The sequence below is a fragment of the Lagenorhynchus albirostris genome, chromosome 4, assembly GCF_949774975.1.
Source record: "Lagenorhynchus albirostris chromosome 4, mLagAlb1.1, whole genome shotgun sequence".
NCBI lineage: Eukaryota > Metazoa > Chordata > Mammalia > Artiodactyla > Delphinidae > Lagenorhynchus > Lagenorhynchus albirostris.
Genome location: NC_083098.1, coordinates 72,092,006 through 72,117,886, shown reverse-complemented (window position 1 = coordinate 72,117,886; position 25,881 = coordinate 72,092,006). Strand labels below are relative to the sequence as shown.

The window sequence follows — 25,881 nt, the reverse complement described above, 5'->3', positions numbered from 1 at the left end:
TCACACAAACAGTCAAGTGGCGGAGAGGAATTTGACTCAGGTGGTCCGAGTCCAAAGTTTACACACTCACCCCTCTGCTGTATTTCCCCACGCATACCAGGCACATTTTGGTTTCTGGTGACCAGCATAGTCACAAGAGTTGAAGACAAGAGTCAGGCCTGGGGTCAGCCTTGAGGACCTGTTAAGCCCATGGTCACCATGGGATGTGGCCATCTCCCCAACCCTCTGGACTGGACCTGAGAGGGGTCACAGGGTTTGGGGCTGATTACACGGAATGGATTAGGCTCCTAAGACATCTGAAAAACTGCATCCCAAAGGAGTATCAAGAAGAGAAGGGACAGCCAACTCCTGGCTGACGTGGACCGAGCTGGCTGCGTTATAGGGGTGGCACACCAAGTGTCCGCGTCTTCATTGTCTTGTGGGGGAAGCCAGGAGATGGCTCATGAGTCTGGGGATGGAGTTGAGGAAGCAGATTGAGCAGAGCTCACCATTTATAAAGTTGCCGGCCAGGCTCTGTAGCTAAGAAAGGGGTGGGAGGTGGAGAAAGAACACCACATTTCTTTGCACTCAGTCAGACAGGAAAAAGGGGCAGCGTGTAATGACAGGCCAGGCAGAGCGGGTGAAAAGAAAGAGGCTTCAGATGAGGCGGGGCTGACAACCTGCCCACATCACAACTGGGTCCTGAACAGGCCTGCCCTGGACCTGACAGTTATCTTCTAGTGCATCAAAGGCTCGGTGGTATAGAGAGAGCCAAGCTGGATCAGCTTCTGTCTTCTGCTCTGCAGCTCTGATCTGAGACACAGCTGAGCAGAGAGCGGCCTCTGGCTCCACAGTCCTGACCTGTCAAAACTCAGGCAGCATCTTCGTCTCTGCCCCAGCCTGCCCTCTCCAGCTGGGCTGAGCATCTCTAATAAGCGGCCTCGCTGCACGGATCCCTGGCCTCACCTCCTCTAACTCAGAGCTGCGCCGCCGCCTGGGCACTTCATTCTGGATCACGCGCTCTACGGCTTCCTGAGCGGTGTCCCCCCGGAAGCCAGGGCTGCGGTGTAATTGCTGCAGCTTCTATTGAAATTCACTTTTGGATTTCCGTTCCCTGAGCAGAAAGTTCTGAAAGCTCCCAGGGAGAAGGGAGCAGGCTTTGCATCCTGCAGGCTTGGGCTATCCTGAAAATTCCTAAAGCCTCATTTCTGTGTGGTCTCTTTCAAAACCTTCTGAAAGTTCCAGGAGATATATTTCTTGATAACTTTTTCTCCCTTGCTTGAGGTCGGGCCAGAAGAGAGCTGAACAGATGTCAGGTCTGAAGCTTTCCCAATTCAACCAGTTGACTGCCGGCCTGCTAATCTGCCCTAATGTAAATGAAATGTCTTTGAGCTTTTCTCACTCAGAGAAAAAGACAAGATTCCAAAAAAGCTGGAGACGTCCCTTCTTCAAGAAAAACAACATGAAAGAACAGGGTGACTGGAGTCAGCTGCATTTCTGCCTGTTAGAATATTAAAGTGTGCTTGTTTTCTTTTCCTCTTTCTCAGAAAGTCACAATGGATTATCTTGAGTTCTCAAACTCCTACATGGATTTTTCCTTCTTCTGCAAGTTGTCACTTGACTGACAAAAGATATGCTTCAGTCCCTAAAAATGCAAATTCCCTGAAGAGAGTACTGACCTACAATGAACTACAGCTGAGATGTGGAGTAAATGTTATTATCCCAACTAGGAATATTGATGGCTCCATGCTGGGGGCAGGCCTCAGTCAGCACTCAGGGCTAAAACCTCAGGTGAAAGCACACACCTGAGCGTGTTGACAGTTATCTTAGTGATTTTCCCCTATATCCTGCTTGGAGTTACCAGAAAGGCCTGGCCAGTGATCAAACACCACACACAAACGTTATACCCCAAGAGGTCCTGCTTGGGAAAATATCCAGGCCAGCTGCCCCCAGCATACTGGATCTTTAAGAGCCTCTTGGTTGCAATTAAAGACACTGGCTCTCCGACTTCCAATCTGGCCCTGGAATGGCTGACTCTAGACTGGGCTCAGGGATCTGTACAAAGGTGCCCCAGAGACACTCATTCATTGAAGACATACCATCTTTTGCTGAATATATTATGACATTTATTACAAGGTGTACCACATTACCACAAAAAGCCAATTAAACTATGATATCAACTCTGTTATCATATAGAATTTCTCTTTTATGCTATTGAAAGAGCTCTTTTAGAGCAGTTTAGACGGGAATGTATCACATATCCCCCTTGTCGATTCATCAAAAGGCAAACAAGCAAGATAAATTCATTAAGCTCTTCCTAATGCTTTTTCATACCCAAGAGTTTGACTTTGTGAATCACTTTTGTTTTAAGCTGTTAATTTTGAAATAATTTTAGGTTTACAGAAGAGAAAGACAGTATGTACACAGAGCCGATGCCACTGGGTCTACATGCCACACTGTGAACAGCAAGGCTGTAGCAGAATTCCTAGATTTATGTACCAGAACTGCTAGTTACTGGCTGTGTGATGGCTGACCTTCAGTTCCTTATTTGGAAACTGGGATAATCATTCCCCTTATCTTCCCAAGGCTGTTGTGAGGTTTTGGAGGAAACATCCACAGAAACCCTAAGTGCTGCACAAACATCAGTTATCATTAACACACCCTACAAGGCACTATGTAGGGTTCTGGTCCCAAAGGAGTTTACAGTCCAGTCAATAACGGTTCTTTACATTTATTTGGTGCAGCACAGTTTTACAGTGACTTCATATCCATTCTATAATCTGACCTTCGCAATGATCCTGTGAAGTAGGTAGACTATACTGTGCCTTCATTTATAATATATGTTATCCTGAGGTTTGGAGGGGGTTCCTTTCTCATAGTGGTAAACTCTACTTTGAGCACGTTGGCTTGTCCTTGGCCTTGCCAACACTCTGTAAGTAACTTCAGACCATGTGAACGGGGCTTTGTCAACAGTGGGTTACTAGGTCTGTCTAACCTGGTCTGAACCTTTCTTTTCAGACACCAAACTTTGCCACCTGGACCTGCTTTGGGGCCTAGGCAATTTCATGGATGCCTCCTCTCTCTGGGAACCCACTGCTTGGTGGAGGCCCTGAGCGGGTGGGGCTCTTGCTAGCTCCAGCTCTTTCTAATTAACCTCACCCTGCTTTCCTCCTAGGATGGTTAAGTCAATTCAACAGATAAGCATTTTCAAAGGCACCGGATCACTTGCCATTAAACCAGCTTGGGATAAAACAGAATTCAACCATTTTACACATTAATTTTCAGTCAAGAGTAAAACACCCCTCCCTCCATTATCAACCTGTTTTTTTTTTTTTTTCTCCTGACCTCCTCACTTTCTCTTGGAGACTTCATGGGGGTAGTGGGATACTGGTGGGGTGATGGTCTATGATCAACCTGAAAAATCCACACAAGTCAGGCTTGGCAAAGCTTTCCTTAGAGATTTCTATAGTCCCTCCCACTCTCCTACCCCCCTCATAAAGAGTAAAGGACTCACTGGGAAATCTTTAAAATTTCCTAAAGTAACTAGACTCATTCATTTACATATTCCTAAGTCTGCTTCCATCTCAAAGCTTTTTAACGGTGCCACTCCCGGATCTAAACTACAAAAAACGTTAGTCATATGTTCCCTGGCTTAAAAATTCTTTTGACAATAATTCACCTTTTTTTTGTTTTTTTTCCAAACAGTTGCTAAAAACAAGATGTTCTTTATCTTACAATTAAAAACACAGATGAGGTGAGATCATTTGTGGGGTAGCTTGAGGTAAAGGAAGCACCATAATCTTATCCACTGTGGGGAGGAATTTAGAATGAGGGAAGGCTGGCTGGCCTTGGACCCTATCCAAGGGAGTTCTGTCACTAAACTACCCAAAAGAGAGCCTTATAAGGCAGTTTCTTCTAGAAGGCAAGTCTGTAATAAACCCTGAGGGCAGGCTCTAGAGAAAGATGGAAATCGTATCTAAGGGCATCAAATAAATGCCTTCTCAGCTCAATCACTCCGTAGCGTAGGTCTAGAGTGCAAAAGATCTTAAAAGTTATTACATCCTCTCCCAGACACTTCCCCTCCTCCCTTACCAAGCTGAGAGATAACCTAAAAGGGAATCTTGGAAACAGAATTCTCCTGACTCCCACATAGCACTTACAGTATCCAACAGCTTTTATTGCAAGTTCTTCCTGGTGTGCAATTTAAATGTGCCTTGTGGCTATTTAATTCCAGCCTGTTAATTCCTCTCCCGAAGAGCTGTAGAACAGTAGGTCAGGCACCTTCCATTTAATTCCCAAACCACAAAGAAACATTAACTTGTTCTTTCGATTACATTCCTTTAAAAGAATCTTGTGTGCGTGTGTGTGTGTGTGTGTGTGTGTTTGAAACTCTTGTATTTTATTTTTTTAACATCTTTATTGGAGTATAATTGCTTCACAATGGTGTGTTAGTTTCTGCTGTATAACAAAGTGAATCAGCTATACATATACATATATCCCCGTATCTCTTCCTTCTTGCATCTCCCTCCCTCCTACCCTCCCCATCCCACCGCTCTAGGTGGTCACAAAGCACCCAAGCTGATCTCCCTGTGCTATGCGGCTGCTTCCCACTAGCTATCTATTTTACGTTTGGTAGTGTGTATATGTCCATGCCACTGTCTCACTTTGTCCCAGCTTACCCTTCCCCCTCCCCGTATCCTCAAGTCCATTCTCTAGACTTTTAAAAGAATCTTAAGGCAACCTATGGAATAGGAGAAAATATTTGCAAATGATGCAACCAACAAGGGCTTAATTTCCAAAATATACAAACACCTTACACAACTCAAACACAAAAACCCAAACAACTCAGTCGAAAAATGGGCAGAAGACCTAAATAGACATTTCTCCAAAGAAGCCATACAGATGGCCAAGAGGCACATGAAAAGATGCTCAACATCACTAATTATTAGAGAAATGCAAATCAAAACTACAATGAGGTATCACCTCACACCAGTCAGAATGGCCATCGTTAAAAAGTCTATAAATAAAAATACTGGAGAGGGTGTGGAGAAAAGGAAACCCTCTTGCACTGTTGGTGGGAATGTAAATTGATACAGCCACTATGGAGAACAGTACAGAGGTTCCTCAGAAAACTAAAAATAGAATTACCGTATGACCCAGCAATCCCACTCCTGGCCATTCATCCAGACAAAACTCTAATCCAAAAAGATACAAGCACCACTATGTTCATAGCAGCACCATTCACGATAGCCAAGACATGGAAACAACCTAAATGTCCATCAACAAATGAATGGATGAAGAAGATGTGGTACATATATACAATGGAATACTACTTGGCCATAAAAAAGAACAAAATAATGCCATTTGCAGCAACATGGATGCAACTAGAGATTATCATACTAAGTGAAGTCAGAAACAGAAAGACAAATACCCTATGATATCCACTTATATGTGGTATCTAAAATATGACACAAATGAACCTATCTACAAAACAGACTCACAGACATAGAGAACAGACTTGTGGTTGCCAAGGTGGGGGGAGGGGAGGGATGGACCGGGAGTTTGGGGTTAGTTGATGCAAACTATTACGTATAGAATGGATAAACAACAAGGTCCTACTGCATAGCACAGGGAACTATATTCAACATTATGACATAAACCATAATGGAAAAGAATACAAAAAAGAATGTATATATATGTATAACTGAGTCACTTTGCCATACAGCAGAAATTAACACATTGTAGATCAACTGTACTTCAATAAAAAAATAATTTAAAAAAAAGAATCTTAAGTCCTTTAAGACCTTCTTCAAGGCTGCCTATTTTATTTTCTAAAGTTTCTTCAGGTTTTCAATTCTTTCCTAAGATGCAGTGATTAAAACTGGGTAAAGGGATAAGAACGAACCAACAACTCACTCAACTTTCTGGAACTTTCTGTCTGAAAAAGGGCAACTGAAGCCAGAAGAATATTTTAAAGCATTTCTATTGGGCTGGGGTAGACTCTTTGAGATGTGACTTTTTCTGATTCTGATCTAAAAGCGAGGTGAGTCAATGTCAGATGTATTCCCTGGTCTACACATCAGACAGGCAGAAGATGCAAGGAGAAAAGAGGGCAGACATGCAGCAGAGCCCATTGCCTGCATTTCCAATGAGAAGGCATTTTGAGAGGAGTCCTGTGTTTAATCAACAAATATTTAGGAACTGTCCAACCATTAGCCAGCCACTGTGTTTATGAAGAATAATCAAGATGGAGTCCCTCTTCTAGGATGCTCCCAGTCTAGTGGGCAAGACAGACATTCAAAGAGCTCTTTGGAGTCAGTGGAAGATGCTGTACTAACTAGAAGAGTTCTTTCTCTCCTCAGGAGCTCTGTTCCCTTTGCTGAAATCCTCACGAGGGTCCTCGGCATGGCTTGGCCCACCTCACTTAATACTGCTCAACCATCCGTAAGTCTCTATCCTTTGCCCTGGTGTACATTCTTTACAGCATATACTACTACATGAAAATATCTGTTTACTTGTTTCTGTCTAAAGCTTATGGTAAACGCCACAAGAGAGGGATCTTATCTATCTTATTCAAGTCTGCTTACCCCGAGAACAGAAGAGTGCCTGGCAAATTCATATATTCATTCATTCATTCAACATATATTCAAAGCATCTACTAGTGCCAGGCACTGATCTCGGCCCTTGAGGACAGAACAGGGAGGAAGAATTCCCTTCCCTCCTGGAGCTTACTTTCGAGTTGAATAATGACAACAGTAAACATTCATTGAGTGCTTTCTACGGATTATCTTATTGAATCCTCACAACAATTCTATGAGATAGGTATGATTATAATCGTTATATTATAGGTTAGTAACCAAGGCCCAGAGAGGTCAAGGAACATGCTCAAAGCTCAGTAAGTGGCAGGGTTAAGATTTACACTCAGGGAGTCTGGTTCTAGAGTTCTGCATCTTAACTATTCTGCTAGAATGTCTCTTGTTCACATATACATAGTACATGTGCAATGAATATTGTTTAAAAAATTGCTAGAGGGCAGAGGAGCTGAATAGGTATTTTTCCAAAGAAGACATACAGATGGCCAATAGGCACATGAAAAGATGTTCAACATCACTAATTATTAGGGAAATGCAAATCAAAACCACAATGAGCTATCACCTCAAACCTGTGTCAGAATGGCTATTATCAGAAGAGGATGTGGAGAAAAGGGAACCTTTGTACACTGCTGGTGGGAATGTATATTGGTGCGACCACTATGGAAAACAGTATGGATATTCCTCAAAAAATTAAGAATAGAACTACCATACAATTCTACTATCCCACTTCTGGCTATTTACCTAAAGAATAAGAAAACACTAATTTGAAAAGAAGTACACACCTTATGTTCATCACAGCATTATTTACAACAGCCAAGATATGGAAACAATGTTAAGTGCCCATCCATGCATGAATGGATAAAGATGTGGTACATATACACAATGGAATACCACTCAGCCATAAAAAAGGTGAAATCTTGTCATTGGCAACAACATGGATGGACCTTGAGGGTATTGTGCTAAGTAAAGTAAGTCAGACGGAGAAGGATAAATATTGTATGATTTCACTCATATGTGGAATCTAAAAAAAATAAAACCCTAAAAAAAATAAAACCCTAAAATAAATAAACAAAGCAAACAAAAATAAACATGTAGATATAGAGAACATAGCAGTGGTTACCAGAGGGGGTAGGGTGGGGGAGATGGCAAAATGGGTAAAGGGGGTCAACTGTATGGTGACAGATGGAAACGAAATTTTTGGTGGTGAGCACCCTGTTGGGTATACAGAAGTAGAAACATAATATTGTATACGTGAAACTTATCTAATGTTATAAATTAACGTTACGCCAATAAAAAATTTAAAAAAGTAACACCCTCCCCCCTCCCCCCCCCACAAAATGTATAAACAGAATCAGAACATTAAAAAAAAGTCTGGGGTCTTCCCTGGTGGCGCAGTGGTTGAGAGTCCGCCTGCCGATGCAGGGGACACAGGTTCGTGCCCCGGTCTGGGAAGATCCCACATGCCACGGAACGGCTGGGCCCGTGAGCCATGGCCGCTGAGCCTGCGCGTCCGGAGCCTGTGCTCTGCAATGGGAGAGGCCACAACAGTGAGAGGCCCGCGTACCGCAAAAAAAAAAAAAAAAAAAAAAAAAAAAAAAAGTCTGGAAGCCTACACAGAGCTGCAAAAGGACAAAGACATCATTATGGGGGGTGGGGAGGGGAAAGACAAGGGGTTTCACAAAGCAAGTGACACCAGCTGATCCTTGAAGGCTAAGAGTTCAAAGGGTGGATAGATAAGTGAGGGTGTGATTATAAACAACAGCAAAGAGCAAACAATTACGGTGGCCGGACCACAAAGGGGGTTGGACAGAAGAGACCAAAATAAGAGTTATTGCTAGGTAGTTTTTTAACTTGCTACTAAAGGTACTAGCAAGCAAGACCCTTAAGAGTGAATTCTGATTCCACAAATAAAAATTAATTCTAAGGAAGAAGAGGGGATGGGACCCAAAGGAAACAAGGGATTGCCAAGGAGCTCAGATATAACGGACCACGAACAAAAGGAGTAACCAAGAACCGGAATAAAGGAGCACCATGTTCTCTTCTAACTGTGAGATTTTATTACACATCTTGGTGTCTCTATTAACTTTTTATTAAACTGAATTTTCAAATCTCCTCTTCCAGTTTCGCATGACTTCAGGGACCTGAATAAGATCTAATGGCACTAAATTAATGATAACAGTTTTAGATTTGAGATTATTACGTCACTACCTTTTAGATAGATTTATTTTTAGAAAGATGGCTTTGCCTCTTATCACAGAGGCACAGAAAACAAGCAGACCAAGGTCTCTCCACAGAAGGTGGGTAAGTGTTGACCTCAGAAAAGAAGGGACTGGGAAAAGATTCAGAGTGGCTCCAGGGCAAGCACTCTGGGAGGTAGGTTTGTAACTTGCATGGATACTTTGTTAATCAAAGTATCCTGTTTTGTGCATCCTCAGCTGTAAAGCATCTTAGCACAGTGCTGACACCTGACAGATGCTCAATAAATGCGGGTTAAATGAGACCAATCACCAGAAGGAATGATGCCCCCTCCCTCTCAATACTTGAGGAAGCATAAAGTTTCTTCCGCGGGTAGAAGAAGAACCTTTCTAGGCTGGAAGAACCTAGAAAATGCATTTCCTATTCTTTGCAAAGCCCCAATACTAAATGGCACAGAAGTTAATGGCACTCTGATGGGTTTGCTTCTATAATTGTTAAAACACTTCCAGGAGTCAGGAGAAATATATTAGGAGATCTGGCTTTAGCCCCATTTATCTCTGCTGTGGAAAAGTACTCTGGTGGACCTCACATTCTTTTCTGCTCTCCCTGGCATTCTTCTATAAATGGCCCGAGGCACTAGACCCCTTATCTCTAAATTTAGGTTGGGAAGAAAGGTTAATATATGACAAGGTTTCCAGTTTTAGATGCTATTTCTCTTAACATTTTCCCCAAACATAAAGAAAAACTAGGTCTGTACCCTCCTGAGGTTTGCACTCTAGAGATGCTGAGGATCTGGTTTTCATGATAATGAGGCTATATGACTAGTTCTATATGACTATCAGTCTCAATATTTTATAATTGCACTGTGTGAGGGTTTAGAGATGTAAATAGCACGAGAGAAGATGGATAAAACTAGCTACAGGCTATAATTGACAATAATACTTAAATAATCACCAAGCTATCCTTCTGCTCTGATAAGGCAAGTTCCAGTGATTTGGAAAGACTGGGGAAAAATTCCCCTTGGAACGTGTAAGAAAAATGTCAATATTTGGAATGAATTCTTAAGCTATGCTCATTTCTCTTTTCATGGTGTGACTGATAAATTAGACCCAAAGGGCTGTTTCTGTGGGGAAAGTGTGTGATTATTTTGGATTGTGATTTAAGTTTAAGGTGATGATAATATAGTTAACAGTAAGCTGGTTACACTATTTAAGGCTTTCAATAGTGAACTCTGAAATCAGTGGCAGATGACCTATTAGCCATGTGGACTTCTGGGAAAAACTAAAAAAAAAAAGAATTACTTGGAAAGCTTGGAGAAAGTCTGAACTGTGTTAAAGAAGCAACTGCTTCTGTCATTTCAGGAGAACTGCCTCTTCTCTCCCTTTTTCCTACCTTGGCTGGGACCAGGAGAGAGACTGCCAAGGTTGCATTTCTAACCTTCCCTTGAAACTACTGCCTAAGCAGACATTAGAATTAAAAGCTCTTTTTCTTTTTCTTTTTTTTTTTTTCTTTTTTGCAAGTCCAGACTCTATGTTCCCCTTTCATTTATGGCAAGCTTGGACTTGTTTGGAATAAAATAAACGATCAAACATAACCTCAAAGGCATTCCTGCTGAACAGTGCATCCTGGGGACAAATTACACAAGAAAGGAAAAAGAAAAACAAAATGGTCATAAGGTTCACAACACAAACGACATCATAAAAACATCCTTCAAAGAGTTTGTATTTTTTTGCCCACAAATAATTAGCTAGTTAGATTACTGTTTGAGAATCTGTAACTTCCAGTAAGTGAATTATTTTCCTTAATATTAAGAAACCATGAAATCCAATTTTTAAAATTCTTACAATCTAACCAATCAAACACGGAACAAACAACTTCTCTCTGAAAGTCCTTATACTGTATTTCATCGTCAAACGCCTTTCTCCTATCTCTTGACTTCATCTCTATACACTCAAGCCAAGAAATAATGGAGAGAAAATGACATTTTTGGGTTCCTAGAAGAGTGGGGGCAGCTTTTGCGAATCAACTTGCCAGCTGTTAGCATGAGCTGGGTGAGCTTTGGGGACGGGAGAATCTGTAGTATCTGGAAATCTTTTCTATACATACACTCGCCCTGAAAGTCCTCACTTTCTTGGCGCACGCATCAATCTCTCAAAACCACCAAAAAAAGAGAAGGGGAGGCGTCGCCCATCCCTCCCGGCATCACGCGGCTGCCAACTCCCCCCTCCCCGAGTCTGCCCGGATGCCCACGGGAGAAGCCGCGGGAACCAGCCAGGTGCGCCGGCCGCGGACGCCCTGTCGGCTCTTCCCCGCAAGGGGGCGCCTGGTTCTCCCCGCCCGGCGGGGCGGGGTCGGAGTCGGAGGGGAAAGCGCACATGCCCACCTTGCTCGCAGGTGCCCTTGCTGACCTGGGTGATAGCCTTCTCCCCGCGGCTCTCGGCCTTCAGGCTGGCGGCGCGCAGCTGGCAGCCGCTGGGGTAGGTGATGCCGTTGCTGCCGCACACCGGGTAGCGGCTCTTGCACACGCACACGCCGCTCACCTCCGGGCCGCCGGCTGCTGCCCCGGCTTTACCCTTCCGCCTCTTGCGGCTCTTCACGCACTCCATCCCCGGCGCGCAGTGCCCCCTGCCGGCGCCGCTGCCCCCGCACGGCTCGCCCTCGCCGCGGGCGCACACCGGGCAGCAGCCGCACGCGTCGCGGGTCTCGCCCAGCTGGCAGCCCCGCGGGGGCAGGGGCGGGCAGGCGGCCGGCTCGCAGGGGCCGCAGGCGTCCGAAGAGGAGGAAGAGGAGAGGGGCAGAAGCAGGAGCAGCAGCCCGGCTGCACCGAGGAGCACGGCGGACAGCGGCGGCCGCTCCATGGCGGGGAGCGTTGGCGGCGGCGGGAGCGCGAGTGAGGCGCGTCCTGCCGGCCAGCGCTTTAAATCCGGCGCCCCGCCCGGCCGGGCCGCGGGAACCACACCCCCCGGGCGGCTAGAGCTTGGCCGCCTCGTCCGCACCGCCCCTCCCGGGACCGCGGGGCTCGAGCGCGCCCCTGCTGGCGGGGCATCCGCTGGGCCCGGGGACGCTCCGTCTCACGCCTCTTCGCTTTTGGTTTTGGCTCTGAGCGCACCCCGCCGGCTGCTGCTCAGCCCCCTGCTCCCGAGGGCTGCACGCCGTCCTTTGGGGCTCGCCCGCAGTGAAGACAGTTCCCTCCCCTCTGGTCCCTCTACTCTCGCAGTCCGGGAATTCATACTTATTAACAACAGCTTTGAGATGACCCCATGTGTAATCCATTATATTCTCCGTGAGTCTGGGAGACCTGAGTGTTGATTGCTCTGCGGTTTGGAAAGCTCTTTTAAGAACAATTAGTTTTTCAAACCCCGATTGGGGATTTTGTGTCCCCGTTGGCCACAGGCCCGGTGTGGTCTTGGGTGCCAAGCTAAAAGGACAAACCGTTGCCAACCACGCCTGTTCTCAGCACCTCTTAACTGCTTCCTTATGCCAAGTTTTAAGTCTGAGTACTGGAACCCATGCGAGAACAAGTCATGTCTTCAGTTTATAATATGTGGTGCTGGACCTCCATCAAACCTCTCCGGAGAACTGAGCACAGCTGGGGGTGCCACTGAGGCCCCTAAAGCACCCCAGTTTTCACCAGTCATTCCGTGAGGTTTTTGATATAAACGACTGACAATTCCTCCTCAGTCTTTCTCAAAAGTGCTCTGCAAGCTCAACTTCAAAACTTTTTTTTCCAAGAAAAAGGGCTCTTCAAATCGCTCTTACCCAGACTTTTGTTTCCATGTTTATTAGATACACAACACTGCAGTGCACGTCATTCTGCACGTCACATCTGAGTTCTTTTTTCTTAGTACAAATCCAAGGATGTATAGGATTGCTAACTCAAAGTGTGCGGTTCACTATGCCACCAGCAATGTATAGATGTCACTCTCACCAGTCTTCCTGGGATAATCATTGTAAACTTTTCTGAAAATTAGATAGTCACAAACCTCAGAGAATAAAAAACCAAGCACCCTCCTAACCAGAAAACCTAGCACCTATTCTTTGGCCTCTCCTTAGCATATTCTAGAAAAGTGGCACTTTTTTTTTAAAGGTTATGTGTTGTCATGACAATTGTTTATAAAACAATGAAAAGTCTTTGGAGCAGACTTTTTCTAAGTATTCTTGCCTTTGTCCCTCAGTAATAGAGTTTACATGACCCAGTCTACAGTCCCAAACTAAAACAAATGCAGAGAGGGCACTCTGATATTGCCTGTTCTATCTCAATTTTATTAATTCACTGGTCAAGGTCCACTAAGTTGGTTTCATGACCTGTTATAACTGTTGTAGTTTTAGGATCTCCAGAACCTGAGACAAGGATTCCAGTGCAAGTAGTTTACCTGAGAGGCCATGTCAGGACATACCAACTCTGGGGGGGGGGGGCAGAGGTGGTAGGGAGTGAGCCGGAGGGGAAGACAGCCAATAAAGATGCTTATCAAGTCAGCTCTGGGCAGGGTGGGCTCTGTAGCCAGATGAAGCCCCCTCAGGCTCTGCAAAGTTTTGTGTATGGGGGTGTTGGGGGAGTAGGGGGCAGGCACTGCACCACCAAGGGCTGTATACCACCGTGTTTTTCAAACCCTGTGTTGGAGCCAGCAGTAAGAAGGCAAATACGAGGCACAGTAGAATCCCTTTGGCGGCGTGGGGAGACCCTTATTGCCCAGCAAGCAGAAGAGCAAGTAGGGTTTTTAATCACTGGAGGGGGTGCCTGGGCTTTGTGTGATGACACCAATCTGGAGGACTTGAAAATAAGAAGAGATGTGCTTATTCAGAAGAAGGAGAAAAGGCAGGAAAATGGAGCCTTTACAAAGAAACTTGACAACCCCTGCCTTCCAAGAAAGAAGATATTGTCACCCATTCAGCTTCAGTTCTGGTGAGACGAAGAGCCTAGATCTGGAGACAGGATATGTTATCTGCAAATAGAGAGCATTTTACTTCTTCCTGTTTAAGCTAGATGACCTATATTTCTTTTTCTTGCCTAATTGCCCTGGTTAGAACCTCTAGTATAACGTGGAATAGATTGGTGAGAGTGAGCTTCCTTGCCTTATTACTGACCTTAGAGGGAAAGCTTTCAGTCTTTCACCATTAAGATGTTAGCTGTGGGTTTTCCATAGATGGTCTTATTACACTGAGGAAATTGCTTTCTATTTCCAGTTTGTTGAGTGCTTTCATCATGAAGAGGTATTGCATTTTGTCAAATGTCTTTTTTTGCATCTACTGAGATGATCAATAAAGTTGTATTTTATTTTATTGATTTTTGAATGTTAAACCAAGCTAGCATTCCTGGATTAAATCCCACTTGTTATATAGTGATGTATAATCCTTTTAAATATGTTTCTGTATGTGATTTGCTAATATTTTGCTGAGGATTTTTGCATCTATATTCATAAGAGATATTGGATTGTAATTTTCTTGTGATGTCTTTGATTTTGATATCAGGGTAATAGTGGGTTCATAGGATGAGTTAGAAGTGTTTTCTTATCTCCTGCTTTTTTGGAAGAGTTTGTGAAGAATTGGTATAATTCTTCTTTAAATGTTTAGTAAATTCAGTGAAGCCATCTGGACCTGGGTTTTTCTTCATGGGAAGTGTTTGGCTATTAACTCAATCTCTTTACTTATTATAGGTCTGTATTAGTTTGCTAGGGCTACCATAACAAAATACCACAGACTGTGTGGTTTAAACAACAGAAATTTATTTTCTCACAGTTCTGGAGGCTGGAAGTCCAAGATCAAGGTTCCAGCAGGGTTGTTTTCCTCTGACAGTCATAAGAGCAAGATCCTCCCCACAAGGTGCCACCCACAAAATACCAAGAACCCTCCTCCCTTCACTAAATAAGACCTGCTGCTTTACCAGTTGTAGCTTTACATTGCTCAAGTCTGCCTTTCTTAAAGATAAGATTTATTGAGATACTCAGTCACAGAATTCTCCCCATCTAGAGCAAGCTCCTGCTTCCTTAGACCTTTGCCAAAATTACTCAACCAAAGCCCAAATCCCAAGATAATTTCATAACTTCCTCTTACTGAGACCCCCCAACAGTTCCATATGGAGTCCATTCTCTCTTGCTAAGATGGGTAATAAACCCAACTTATTTGACTATGGGTATGTTCCTGGAGGTCTTTACATGGAGGGCAATGACACATGAGAGATTTCCTTTCAGCTCCTTCTCTTCTATCCTACTTCAGCTCAAAATTCTCCTGCCCGAACCCATAGTACACTCCAATAACCTTCGCTGATGGGTCCTTGTACCTGGCAAGCATCCTTCTTGGTGGGGCATCTTTAAGACTTCTCTGGCCAGCAAACTTCAGTGGCGTTTGTAGGAAACCCATGGTGCCGTGCAGTCTACACTGCTGTGTCCCTCTGTGCCCATCCTTCCCAGCAGTTAGATGGCTGCCTGGAAAATGGAATGTTTGTCTCCCTTTATTGCAATCGTCACAAATATGTTGGCTTCTCCCCCTTTACTTGGCTTCTTTGGGTGGGGGGGACAGGCATGGAAGGGGAGGAGAAACCCCATGCATCCTCCACTAGGCTCTTATCCCCAACCTCCTTATATAGAGAGGGGGTTAGTGTGCCTGGTGGGGTTGATTGAGGTAGGGCCATTTAGGAAAATTTGAGGAACATTCTGCTCCATTTCTTTGTGGCTCTTCTTCAGAATGTGGGGACACATAGCCCCTGTAGTTTTGGGTTATGGATGCTAGTGCCGTTTTCAGGCAAGGGAAAAGTTGTTCTATTCAATAGTCCATTACAGTAATTGTCTATCATCTTTATCATCATCTCATGTTTTCCCCTCTCCCTCCTCCTTCGTCATCACCAGTAGGTAGATTGTCAGGTGGTGGGATGGGATGTGGATGACCCTCCCAGCCTAGATAAACAGCATGTAAAAAGGAATGAAGCCAGTGGAAACCATTTGGGCACATTCCAGCAACCAGAAAAAGTCCAGCACAGCTGAAGCAAGGTGTGTATGGGGGAAAATGGGGGGAAATGAGTCTGGAGAGAGGGCAGATGTCAGATAACCAAAGGCTTTGCAGATCATGCCCAGGACTTTGGACTGAACTTATAGGTGACAGTGAGCTGTTGAAGGTTGAAGGATGCTGGGGAGAGGCAAGATCAGGTTTTCAATGTAGGAAGGTCAATACAGAGGAGAGAAATGCATTCAGATGGAAATGGACTTGAGAAGTAATGTAATTTTCACAGTGCAGAGGCGACCTGAAGCCTATGCAGCGCCTTTATATGAGAAACTATCAAACTCTTAGGGGAAAACATAGGCAGAACACTCTATGACATAAATCACAGCAAGATCCTTTTTGACCCACCTCCTAGAGAAATGGAAATAAAAACAAAAATAAACAAATGGGACCTAATGAAACTTAAAAAGCTTTTGCACAGCAAAGGAAACCATAAATAAGACCAAAAGACAGCCCTCAGAATGGGAGAAAATATTTGCAAATGAAACAGCAGACAAAGGATTAATCTCCAAAATTTACAAACAGCTCATGCAGCTCAATAACAAACAAACCCAATCCAAAAATCGGCAGAGGACCTAAATAGACATTTCTCCAAAGAAGATATACAGATTGCCAACAAACACATGAAAGGATGCTCAACATCATTAATCATTAGAGAAATGCAAATCAAAACTACAATGAGATATCATCTCACACCAGTCAGAATGGCCATCATCAAAAAATCTAGAAACAATAAATGCTGGAGAGGGTGTGGAGAAAAGGAACACTCTTGCACTGCCGGTGGGAATGTAAATTGATACAGCCACTATGGAGAACAGTATGGAGGTTCCTTAAAAAACTACAAATAGAACTACCATACGACCCAGCAATCCCACTACTGGGCATATACCCTGAGAAAACCATAATTCAAAAAGAGTCATGCACCACAATGTTCATTGCACCTCTATTTACAATAGCCAGGAGATGGAAACAACCTAAGTGTTCATCATCGGATGAATGGATAAAGAAGATATGGCACATATATACAATGGAATTTTACTCAGCCATAAAAAGAAATGAAATTGAGTTATTTGTAGTGAGGTGGGTGGACCTAGAGTCTGTCATACAGAGTGAAGTAAGTCAGAAAGAGAAAAACAAATACTGTATGCTAACACATATATATGGAATCTAAGAAAAAAAAAAAAAAGGTCATGAAGAACCTAGGGGTAAGACGGGAATAAAGACACAGACCTACTAGAGAATGGACTTGAGGATATGGGGAGGGGGAAGAGTAAGTTGTGACAAAGTGAGAGAGTGGCATGGACATATATACCCTACCAAACGTGAAATAGATAGCTAGGGGGAAGCAGCCGCATAGCATAAGGAGATCAGCTCGGTGCTTTGTGACCACCTAGAGGGGTGGGATAGGGATGGGGGGAGGGAGGGAGACGCAAGAGGGAAGCGATGTGGGAACATATGTATATGTATAACTGATTCACTTTGTTATAAAGCAGAAACTAACACACCATTGTAAAGCAATTATACTCCAATAAAGATGTTAAAAAAAAAGTGACAACTTAAATGATATATGGAATATTTTGCTGAGTTACAAGAGCATGCAGAATATGACAGAGTTGAAAAAAAAAAAGAAAAAAAGCACTGTAGGCAGATGCGGCACTGAGGGTACAAGACTTGGCAAGCAGCTGGTGCCTTTGTGCCAAGAAAAAGGAACCTCTTTCTCCTGAGAAGAGGACCTGCACCCCACCGAGGTACATGGCTTGGCAGGTGGAGGGAGGGTTGAACTTTGGCCTCACTTGCTCCCTGGGCTGGGCACCCTTGCACAGTGTGCAAACTGCACAGACTTACAGGGAAACCCAATCTGGTGCCAACACTGTGTGTGGTTCAGAATTAGCACTCAATTAAAAAGTTTGAAAGGTAGATGGATGAAAGGGAAGATCAGTTGGGCAGCTACTATCACCCACTACTGTCAACTACTACTACCATCCAGGCAGGAATCAATGAGAGCTTGGAGTAATTCGTGGCCTTGTGGCTGGAGGGAATGGACTGTATCATTTCTGGTCCTTCCTGGATAAGTTTGTGAGCAAAAGGGGGCACTGTTCATAATTACACTGGACAATAGGCATAAATCAAGACTGCCTTGGACAACAGGGACGTATGGTCACCCTAAATAGAGGGGAAGGGATGGTTGAGAGATCTTTAAGAGGTAGAATATATCAGGCCTCAGGAAGCAACTGACTTGTGAGAGGAAGTCAAGAAAAACCTTGACATTTCTTGCATGGGAGACGGGGTGAAAGTTGCTGCAGGTTTGTGTTGGGGGAAGGAAACCAGCTTGATTTTGGACATGCTGATTCTTTACAAAACCAGGTCTATCCTTTTTGGACAGTTCTAGAAAGGGAAACAGGGGAAACTAGTAATCATATGACATTGCTGTAGAGACACTGCAGGGCTCTGACTTACAGTAAGCCCTTGATGTTTGTTCTCTCTATATGTGAAGTCCCTCAGTGATTAAATCTTATTGTTTAATAAAGGACAGAAACTGATTTCTTATCAGCATTCTGTATCTGATCTCTTAAAAGAGCTACGGCTATGCAGGGAAATAGCTAATGATATAATTGAAAAGGCATTAATAGCCTATAAAATTCAATATTAGAGACAGAACTTGAAGGACTCTCTAGAGGTCATTTAAAGCTAGCTGACACTGGAGTGTGCCATTAGCCCTGATTGTAAGTCATCAGGGGCACAGAGATAACTGAGAACTCTTAGAGATCATCGAGGAAGATGGTCTTGTTTGTATTCTGCTCTATTATTTGACAGTCTTTCAAGATTTCAGAAAGTCACTGAATAATTAGCCAACTTCCAAATATATACAGCTGCAAAGAAAATGTAGGTTTCAGCTCTAATCCTTACCATAGCAGATATGTCATGAGAGGCTTTTAAACCTCTAGGAGCTTCACTTCCTGACTTAAAATTCATTATTTTATACCTTAACTTTGAATTAACATAGACTTTTACATTTACATTCCTCTATAAAATAAATTAGAGAGCATTGCTTCTTATGACAAAAAGTAGGAAGAAATCTCTTTGGGTTATTCCATAATTAGGCTTCATCCTTTTTTGTTATGGGGGAAATGATATGATCATTTGGTGGTAAATGATGCAGTGCCCCTATATTAATCTTCCAGTTGCCTGATTCCATAATTCACCTTGGCAAAGTAGAAAAATAAAAAAATTAAAAATGGCTCCTCATCGTAAGAAGCCTGGGAGAACATCAAACCAGGAGGGAAAAGAATATTTTCAGGGAATAAGCGGTTCAGTCACAAACTTAACTGAGTGAAACTTTGTGCTCATGAAGAGGTTACATGGGTGTCTTTGATCAGCGGTCCCCAACCTTTTTGGCACCAGGGACCAGTTTCGTGGAAGACAATTTTTCCTCTGATGGGGGTGTGGGGGTGCGGGTTGGGGAATAGTCCGGGCGGTAATGCGAGCGATGGGGAGCAATGGGGAGCAGCAGATGACGCTTCGCTCACTCGCCCGCCTCTCACCTCCTAATGGGCAGCCCGGTTCCTAACAGACCACGGACCACTAAGGGGGTTGGGGACCTCTGTCTTTGATAGTTTGTGAGGATGTTTATCCCGAGAGCCTCGATTCCTTCCCTTCTGAACGGATGATCAGCTACAATGTTAAGAAGTTGAGGAACAAATTTTCTTTCACTGATGCTGTTTTATTTATTCATTTTAAGCTTGTTAAGGGATTAGAATAACACTAATAACAATGTTATTAGAATAACATTCCTTTCAATGCTGCTAAAAATTCACTTTTTAAAAAGCTGATACCTGAAGGACATGATTGTTCCTTTATTCCTGCAATGGAGCTACCTAGCTGGGATGTCAGCCTCTTAGGGGAGTAACAAGCTAATTCCAGTATTGTCAAAATCCATATCTTATCAAGCTTCAAATTCAAATCCCTTCATGCCAAGCCACTTCCCTCATTAGTGCCTCCTTATATCATTCATGTTTAATAAAAAATGCTTGCTTTTTTTTTTTTTAATGCTTGCTTTTTAAGATAGATGGTGATGTGCCAGAGCTGAGGGAATACCGGAAAAGTGTAAGTCCCTCTTCTTTTTTTCTTTTTTTTTTTTTTTTTCGGTATGCGGGCCTCTCACTGATGTGGCCTCTCCTGTTGCGGAGCACAGGCTCCGGACGCGCAGGCTCAGCGGCCATGGCTCACGGGCCCAGCCGCTCCATGGCATGTGGGATCTTCCCGAATCGGGGCACGAACCCATGTCCCCTGCATCGGCAGGCGGACCCCCAACCACTGCGCCACCAGGGAAGCCCCCTCTTCTTTTTATTTTATTATTTTATTTTATTATTATTTTTTTTTTTTGCGGTACGCATCCTGGATCCTCCTACAAGTCTCGGCTCAGACATTGATCTCCATGGGAAGATCATTCTCTAACCCTCAGGTCTGGCGGAGGGGCCCCTCCTGGGCACGTTCTCCCTCTTAGCTTCATTGCACTCTATCCAACCAACAGAATGTGCAATCTCAAGGATGATGAATGGCTTTAGAAACTGATTGACTACTAATGTTGTATCTCTAGCACTCAGCCCAGTAGGAGCATGCATGCATGAATGAATGCATGAATGAATGTCTTCTCTCTATATCTTCCACGAGTTAGCTCTCTGTTGTCTAAGACATCTCAGTTACCATACATTCTTCAGACCCTTTTTTTGCGGGGAGGTCCCTTTCTTTTCTTATTCCAGTTTCCAGCAGTTTCTAGCTGTGTGACCTTGAGTAAGTAACTTAACCTCTCTGTGCCTCAGCTTTCTCATCTATAATGTGAGGAAAAGAGTAGTACCTACCTCACAATGTTGTAGGAGCATCAAATGAGCTAATACACATTGAGCACTTAGAATAGTGCTTGGGACCTAATTAACCCTCAATAAATCTTATTTTTCTATCATTTCCTGTGCATTCTTTGGTGTTTTCACAGGATTACTAAACCAACAATTTTGTCAAAATTGATAGAATAAAATATTGTTGGACATTTTCCTCTCACTAGGTTGGTGGGAATTATGTAACATAGCTTTATTTTCCCTTCACTTTGCTTCTGCATTTGACTCCTCCTGTCTTTTTTGGAGAGACTCAGGGTACTGAAGGGGGGGTGGTGGGTAGCTCTGTTGGTGGCCCTTGGGACTAAATGACTTTGCAGGCCACACTTAGGATATTAGTGATACCTAAGGTTTGAGACTTAAGTTTGAAGATGTTTCAACAGTTTTACAAGGACATCCGTATTAAAAAAAAAAAAAAGCCCTATGTGAACACTGATAAAGTTAAAATGATGCCTGGGACAAAATGAAAACTTGTTTGTGTAGGGCTAGTCTTTCTAGCCTAACTTGCCAGACTTACAAGCTGGATCTCTGAGCCATGTGCTGATGGGAAGGTCTCTAGGAGAATAGTCCATACTTCTTGAAAAGCACCGCCTCCTCTGCACCCGTGGAGTTCTTCAGTCTCATGGCTGTTGCCTTAGGACCTACAGAAGTGTGTGGATTCTCCTTCCTCATTCTTTTCAAATAAGCAATAAGGCAGAGGTTCCAAGGCATCAAAGGGTTTTCCTATTGCTCTTTAATTCAATATCTCAAAGAATTGGAAATGACATTTAAATATTCCCCACACTGGTTTCAGCTCCCTGCTGGTCAGATACACTTTTTTCCGAAGGCTAAATATTTCTAGTCCTTCACTTTTTTTTTTTTTTTTTGCGGTATGCAGGCCTCTCACTGTTGTGGCCTCTCCCGTCGCGGAGCATAGGCTCCGGACGCGCAGGCTCAGCGGCCATGGCTCACGGGCCCAGCTGCTCCGCGGCATGTGGGATCTTCCTGGACCGGGGCACGAACCCGTGTCCCCTGCATCGGCAGGCAGACTCTCAACCACTGCAACACCAGGGACGCCCCTCTAGTCCTTCACTTTTAAGGGCAAAGTGAACACAGAGGGTTCAGCTCACAAACAGGGGCTGATTCAGAGGGGTTGGGGTAGGGCTGTTTTTATCTCTTTTTATTATCTCCCATGTAGCAGAAATGATGATCAGTGTCAATATCCAATCTGAATTTAATCACCCCATTTGAAGCAGGTTCATAGTTAAGTCCACCTCTGCTCCGTAGCAGCAGCATTGAACAGTGAACTGGCACAACTTTTAGGGACAGGTGTCTCCCAGGAATTGCACAAGCATTACATGTTCCACCTGTTGCAGTATTTGTCTTTTTGGAAAACGTGCTTGCAGATCTCAGTGTAACTTGCTTAATATTCATAGATTCTCAATTCCATCCTCTTTTCCAGAGAGAGGGAATATTATTAATTTTATGGTGAGTGTTAGGGGGTGGTGTCTTACATATTTGATGAAGCAGAGCCTCCATAAGAAAAGCCAGTAGATGCTTTGGAAATGTCCTGTCATTCTGGCCTGAATAATGGAGGGGGTGGTGGCTGTATTAGTTTTCTATTGCTGCTTAACAAATTAACACAAGTTTAGCAGCTTGTAGGACTGACTGGGTCCTCTGTCTAGGCTGAAATGAAAGTGTGCGTTGGTTTGGGTTCGTATGGAATCCATAAGAGGGTCTGGGGGAAGAATCCACTTCCAAGATCATTCAGGTTGTTGGCAAAACCCAGTTCCTGTGGTTGTAGGACTGAAGTCCCCACTTCCTTGCTGGTTGTTGGCTGGTCAGCTCTCTGGTCCTTGCCTGTGGCCCCCTCCATCTTCAAAGCCAGTAATAGCATAGTCAGATCCTTCTAGTGATTCAAGTCTCTCTGACTTCCTCTTCTGCCACAGAACACTCTCTGCCTTTAAAGGGCTCATGTGACTGGACTAGGCTCATCTGGACAATCTCCCTTTTGATTAACTCAAAGTCAATTGATCAGTAATAATTTAATTATATTTTCAAAATCTCTTTTGCCAGGTAATATAACGTAATCAGGGGCATGATATCTCATCATATTTACAGTCCTGGAGATTAGGGTGGGAAATCTTGGATGGTCAGTTTGGAATTCTGTCTATCACAGTTGTCAAGTGTTGTTTTCTGAAATTAGCTCTTCACTGAAGCCAAGCTTCTGTGACTTTCCTTTCTTTCTTTTATGTGTCTGTGAACCTTGCCGTTTGTTGCCTGTTCCCTGTCTTATCGATGTGGTTCAAAGAGGGTGCCAACCTTCCAGGGCACTGATTCCTGGGGCTCTCTGTTGGTTTTGGACTTTGAGGTTTGGTGTTCCAAGCACCCATCTTTGCTTGGACCACCCAAGGAGAGCTATGAGAAGCAGATAGCAGTCAACAGAACCAGGGCCAGCCTCCAAACCTGGGTGTTTTTAGTTTTACAAGGAAATAAGAAATTTCTGCTGTATTCACAGACCAACAATTATCTCATTAAATAACTTCTCAGACCTTGATTTAGCCATTATGAAAGATGTTTTGGTAAAGAACATCTGGTGGTGTTTTCAATTAAATATTGTACCACTAAACTTTGATTAAAAACTGATTTAAAATTTTAATTGCCCCTTCTTTAGAAGATGGCTAAATGCAAAAAAGAAAAATGTCACTTATTTAAATTGTTCCCTCCCCCGCCCTTTGTTGCTCTATTTTATCCGGATTCCTATTAACGACTGTTTAAAACCCACGCAATTTTGGATGCAGTAAATCTAGATGCATAAATAAGATTACCATACCAATACTGCTGTTCTCACTCTTTTACTATTGGTACCTCATTTTATTTTTATGCTTTAATTAAATTGAGTATATTTTATGTTTCCGTTTGCTTTGAAACAACTGCAGTGCCTATAATTGACACTATTTCATCCTTGTTAGAAAGTGCTGAGTTGAATTAAACACATCAGTTCCATTTCCTTTTACATTTACTCTGTGGAAAAGCCAAGACAGAAATAATATGAACTGTATTTCTTTTCCAAGTTGCACTGGTAGGTGAAAATAACTAACTGCTTAGTAGTTACTAATAAAGACTGAAATGAAATCTTTACTGTTAGCATACTCTTACCTATGTAAAAATATTTAGTGGTATAAGGTAATTTTACTTAGTAATTTTTCCCAGATGATATGTAACAAACAACAAATACATTATTGCTCTTCCATGTACTCCATATAAAGCATAAATCTTCAAGCACATATTTTAATATAGTTTTACTTAAGATATCATGTCTAGCTTAAGTATTTTTAGTGGGGAAATAACATTACGCCATGTTTCAGAAGAGCAGCCTTGGCAAGATTTTTTTGGTTAAGGGCCACATAGGAAATATTTTCAACTTTATGGGCAATATGATCTCGAAACTATATAACTCTGCTGTTGTAGCATGAAAGCAGCCAGAGATGATAGTTAAACAAATGAATGTGGCTGTGTTCCAATAAAACTTTATTGACAAAAACAGGTGGTGGGCCCCGGGTTTGACCCATGGGCTATTGTTTACTGACCCTGACTATTGAGGATAATGACCAAGCATTGGCTAATGTAAACAGCTGAGAATAATCAATAGGTCAATTCACGGATTAGGGTCCTGATTACGGTCCAAATTTTTGTTATCATAGATTTTTTTTGCTTGTCTTGCAATAGTTTGTCTTAATTTAATCTGTTGATTCCCACGTTGGAATTCCCCCCCACCCACATCTTGTATTTAAAGTGGGAACCTAGGCTCATCGACATTTCCACAAGTCTAAATTAAGTCAATGAATAATTATCCTGATTAAAATTTTCTCTTCTCTGTTGGTTCAGACTATAATGACAGCATATTTATTTTACATACAAACTTGGCTTAAGTCAGGCCAGACTTTGCAAGTCTCAGGTCATATGATTGTAGACTGTAGATTTTAGATTTAGTGCCAGTTTTGGGTGGGAAGAGGGTCAAGCAGAGAGAAGAAGCCAGGAAGCATTTCTTGAATGGAATTTGGGAACTGGATACTGTTATTTCGCTAATAACAAACAAGAAAGATATTTCTCCTTGCCTCTTGTTCGTGATGATGGATTTCCCCTCACATACAAATGTGCCTGTAAAAAGTGATAGGTGCCTGGCCCATGCTCATGTGATGTTCCCATAGTGCTTTTGCTGGGCTTCCCTGGTGGTGCAGTGGTTGAGAGTCTGCCTGCCGATATAGGCGACACGGGTTCGTGCCCCAGTCTGGGAAGATCCCACATGCCGCTGGAGCGGCGGGGCCTGTGAGCCATGGCCGCTGAGCTTGCACATCCGGAGCCTGTGCTCTGCAACTGGAGAGGCCATAACAGTGAGAGGCCCGCGTACCGCAAAAAAAAACAAAACAAAATAGTGCTTTTGCTGCCTGTTGCTTTCTGTGGGCACAGCATTCTTATTCAAGAGCAGCTACTGACTTCTATGTCAATTGCTTTGTGGCAGAATAGCTGCCTCCTGGTCTGTAGTTGCTGACACAAATGTTATTTAATAAGGGCATATTGCCTCAATGAAAAGTCAGATTCTGGACGATGTTAATTTTCAGAGAAGCATGCATCTGGCCTGACAAACAACTTTCCTGTATGACTGGACTGAGGTAGCCTACACAGAAACAAAGCAACCCGTAAAGCACTAATATTTTTTCATGCAGGTAACATTGTCTTACATGTTTAAACCATACAGTGTTAAATATCAATCTGCAACAGGTTGGGGGAAGGCATTAATAATACTTATACCCACCATTTCATTGAGGGTCCACTATGCTCTAGGAATCGTGAACATGTTTTCTCTAATACTTACAATCATCATACGAGGTAGGAATTATTAGCACCATCTCACCTGCATGGAGGCTCAGAGATTTTAAGTGACGCGTGGAAGATGGCAAAGCTGGTAAATGGTGGAGTTGGAATTCATGCTCAGCCTGCTTTGGAACCAAAGCCCTTGTCTCTCTCTTATGATAGGTGTTTTGATACAGCTTCAGGCCAGTAGTTTTCCATGACCACACCCTACCTCAGAGCAGTTAAGTCACAATCACTAGATTGGGGTCTGGACTTCGGTAGTTTTCAAAAGTACTCCAGGTGATGTTAATCATTGGTCCAGGGGTGCAATCTAGAGACACCTGTATTTGGGTAAAGGCTGGGCTTATCCTGGTTGTTAAATGGGCACAATGTTATCC

General features: G+C 43.3%; 1 protein-coding gene across 1 annotated transcript in view; it reads right to left on the bottom strand.

Moving 5' to 3' along the window:
* The window catches only part of IGFBP7 (insulin like growth factor binding protein 7), a 75,317-nt gene extending 63,645 nt beyond the window's left edge, over positions 1-11,672 (bottom strand). Inside the window, exon 1 of the mRNA XM_060148108.1 lies at positions 11,152-11,672. Within this exon, the coding sequence (XP_060004091.1) occupies positions 11,152-11,626 (475 nt within the window). The 5' untranslated portion in view covers positions 11,627-11,672. The remainder of the gene's footprint in view (positions 1-11,151) is intronic.
* Between the last annotated feature and the right edge of the window lie 14,209 nt (positions 11,673-25,881).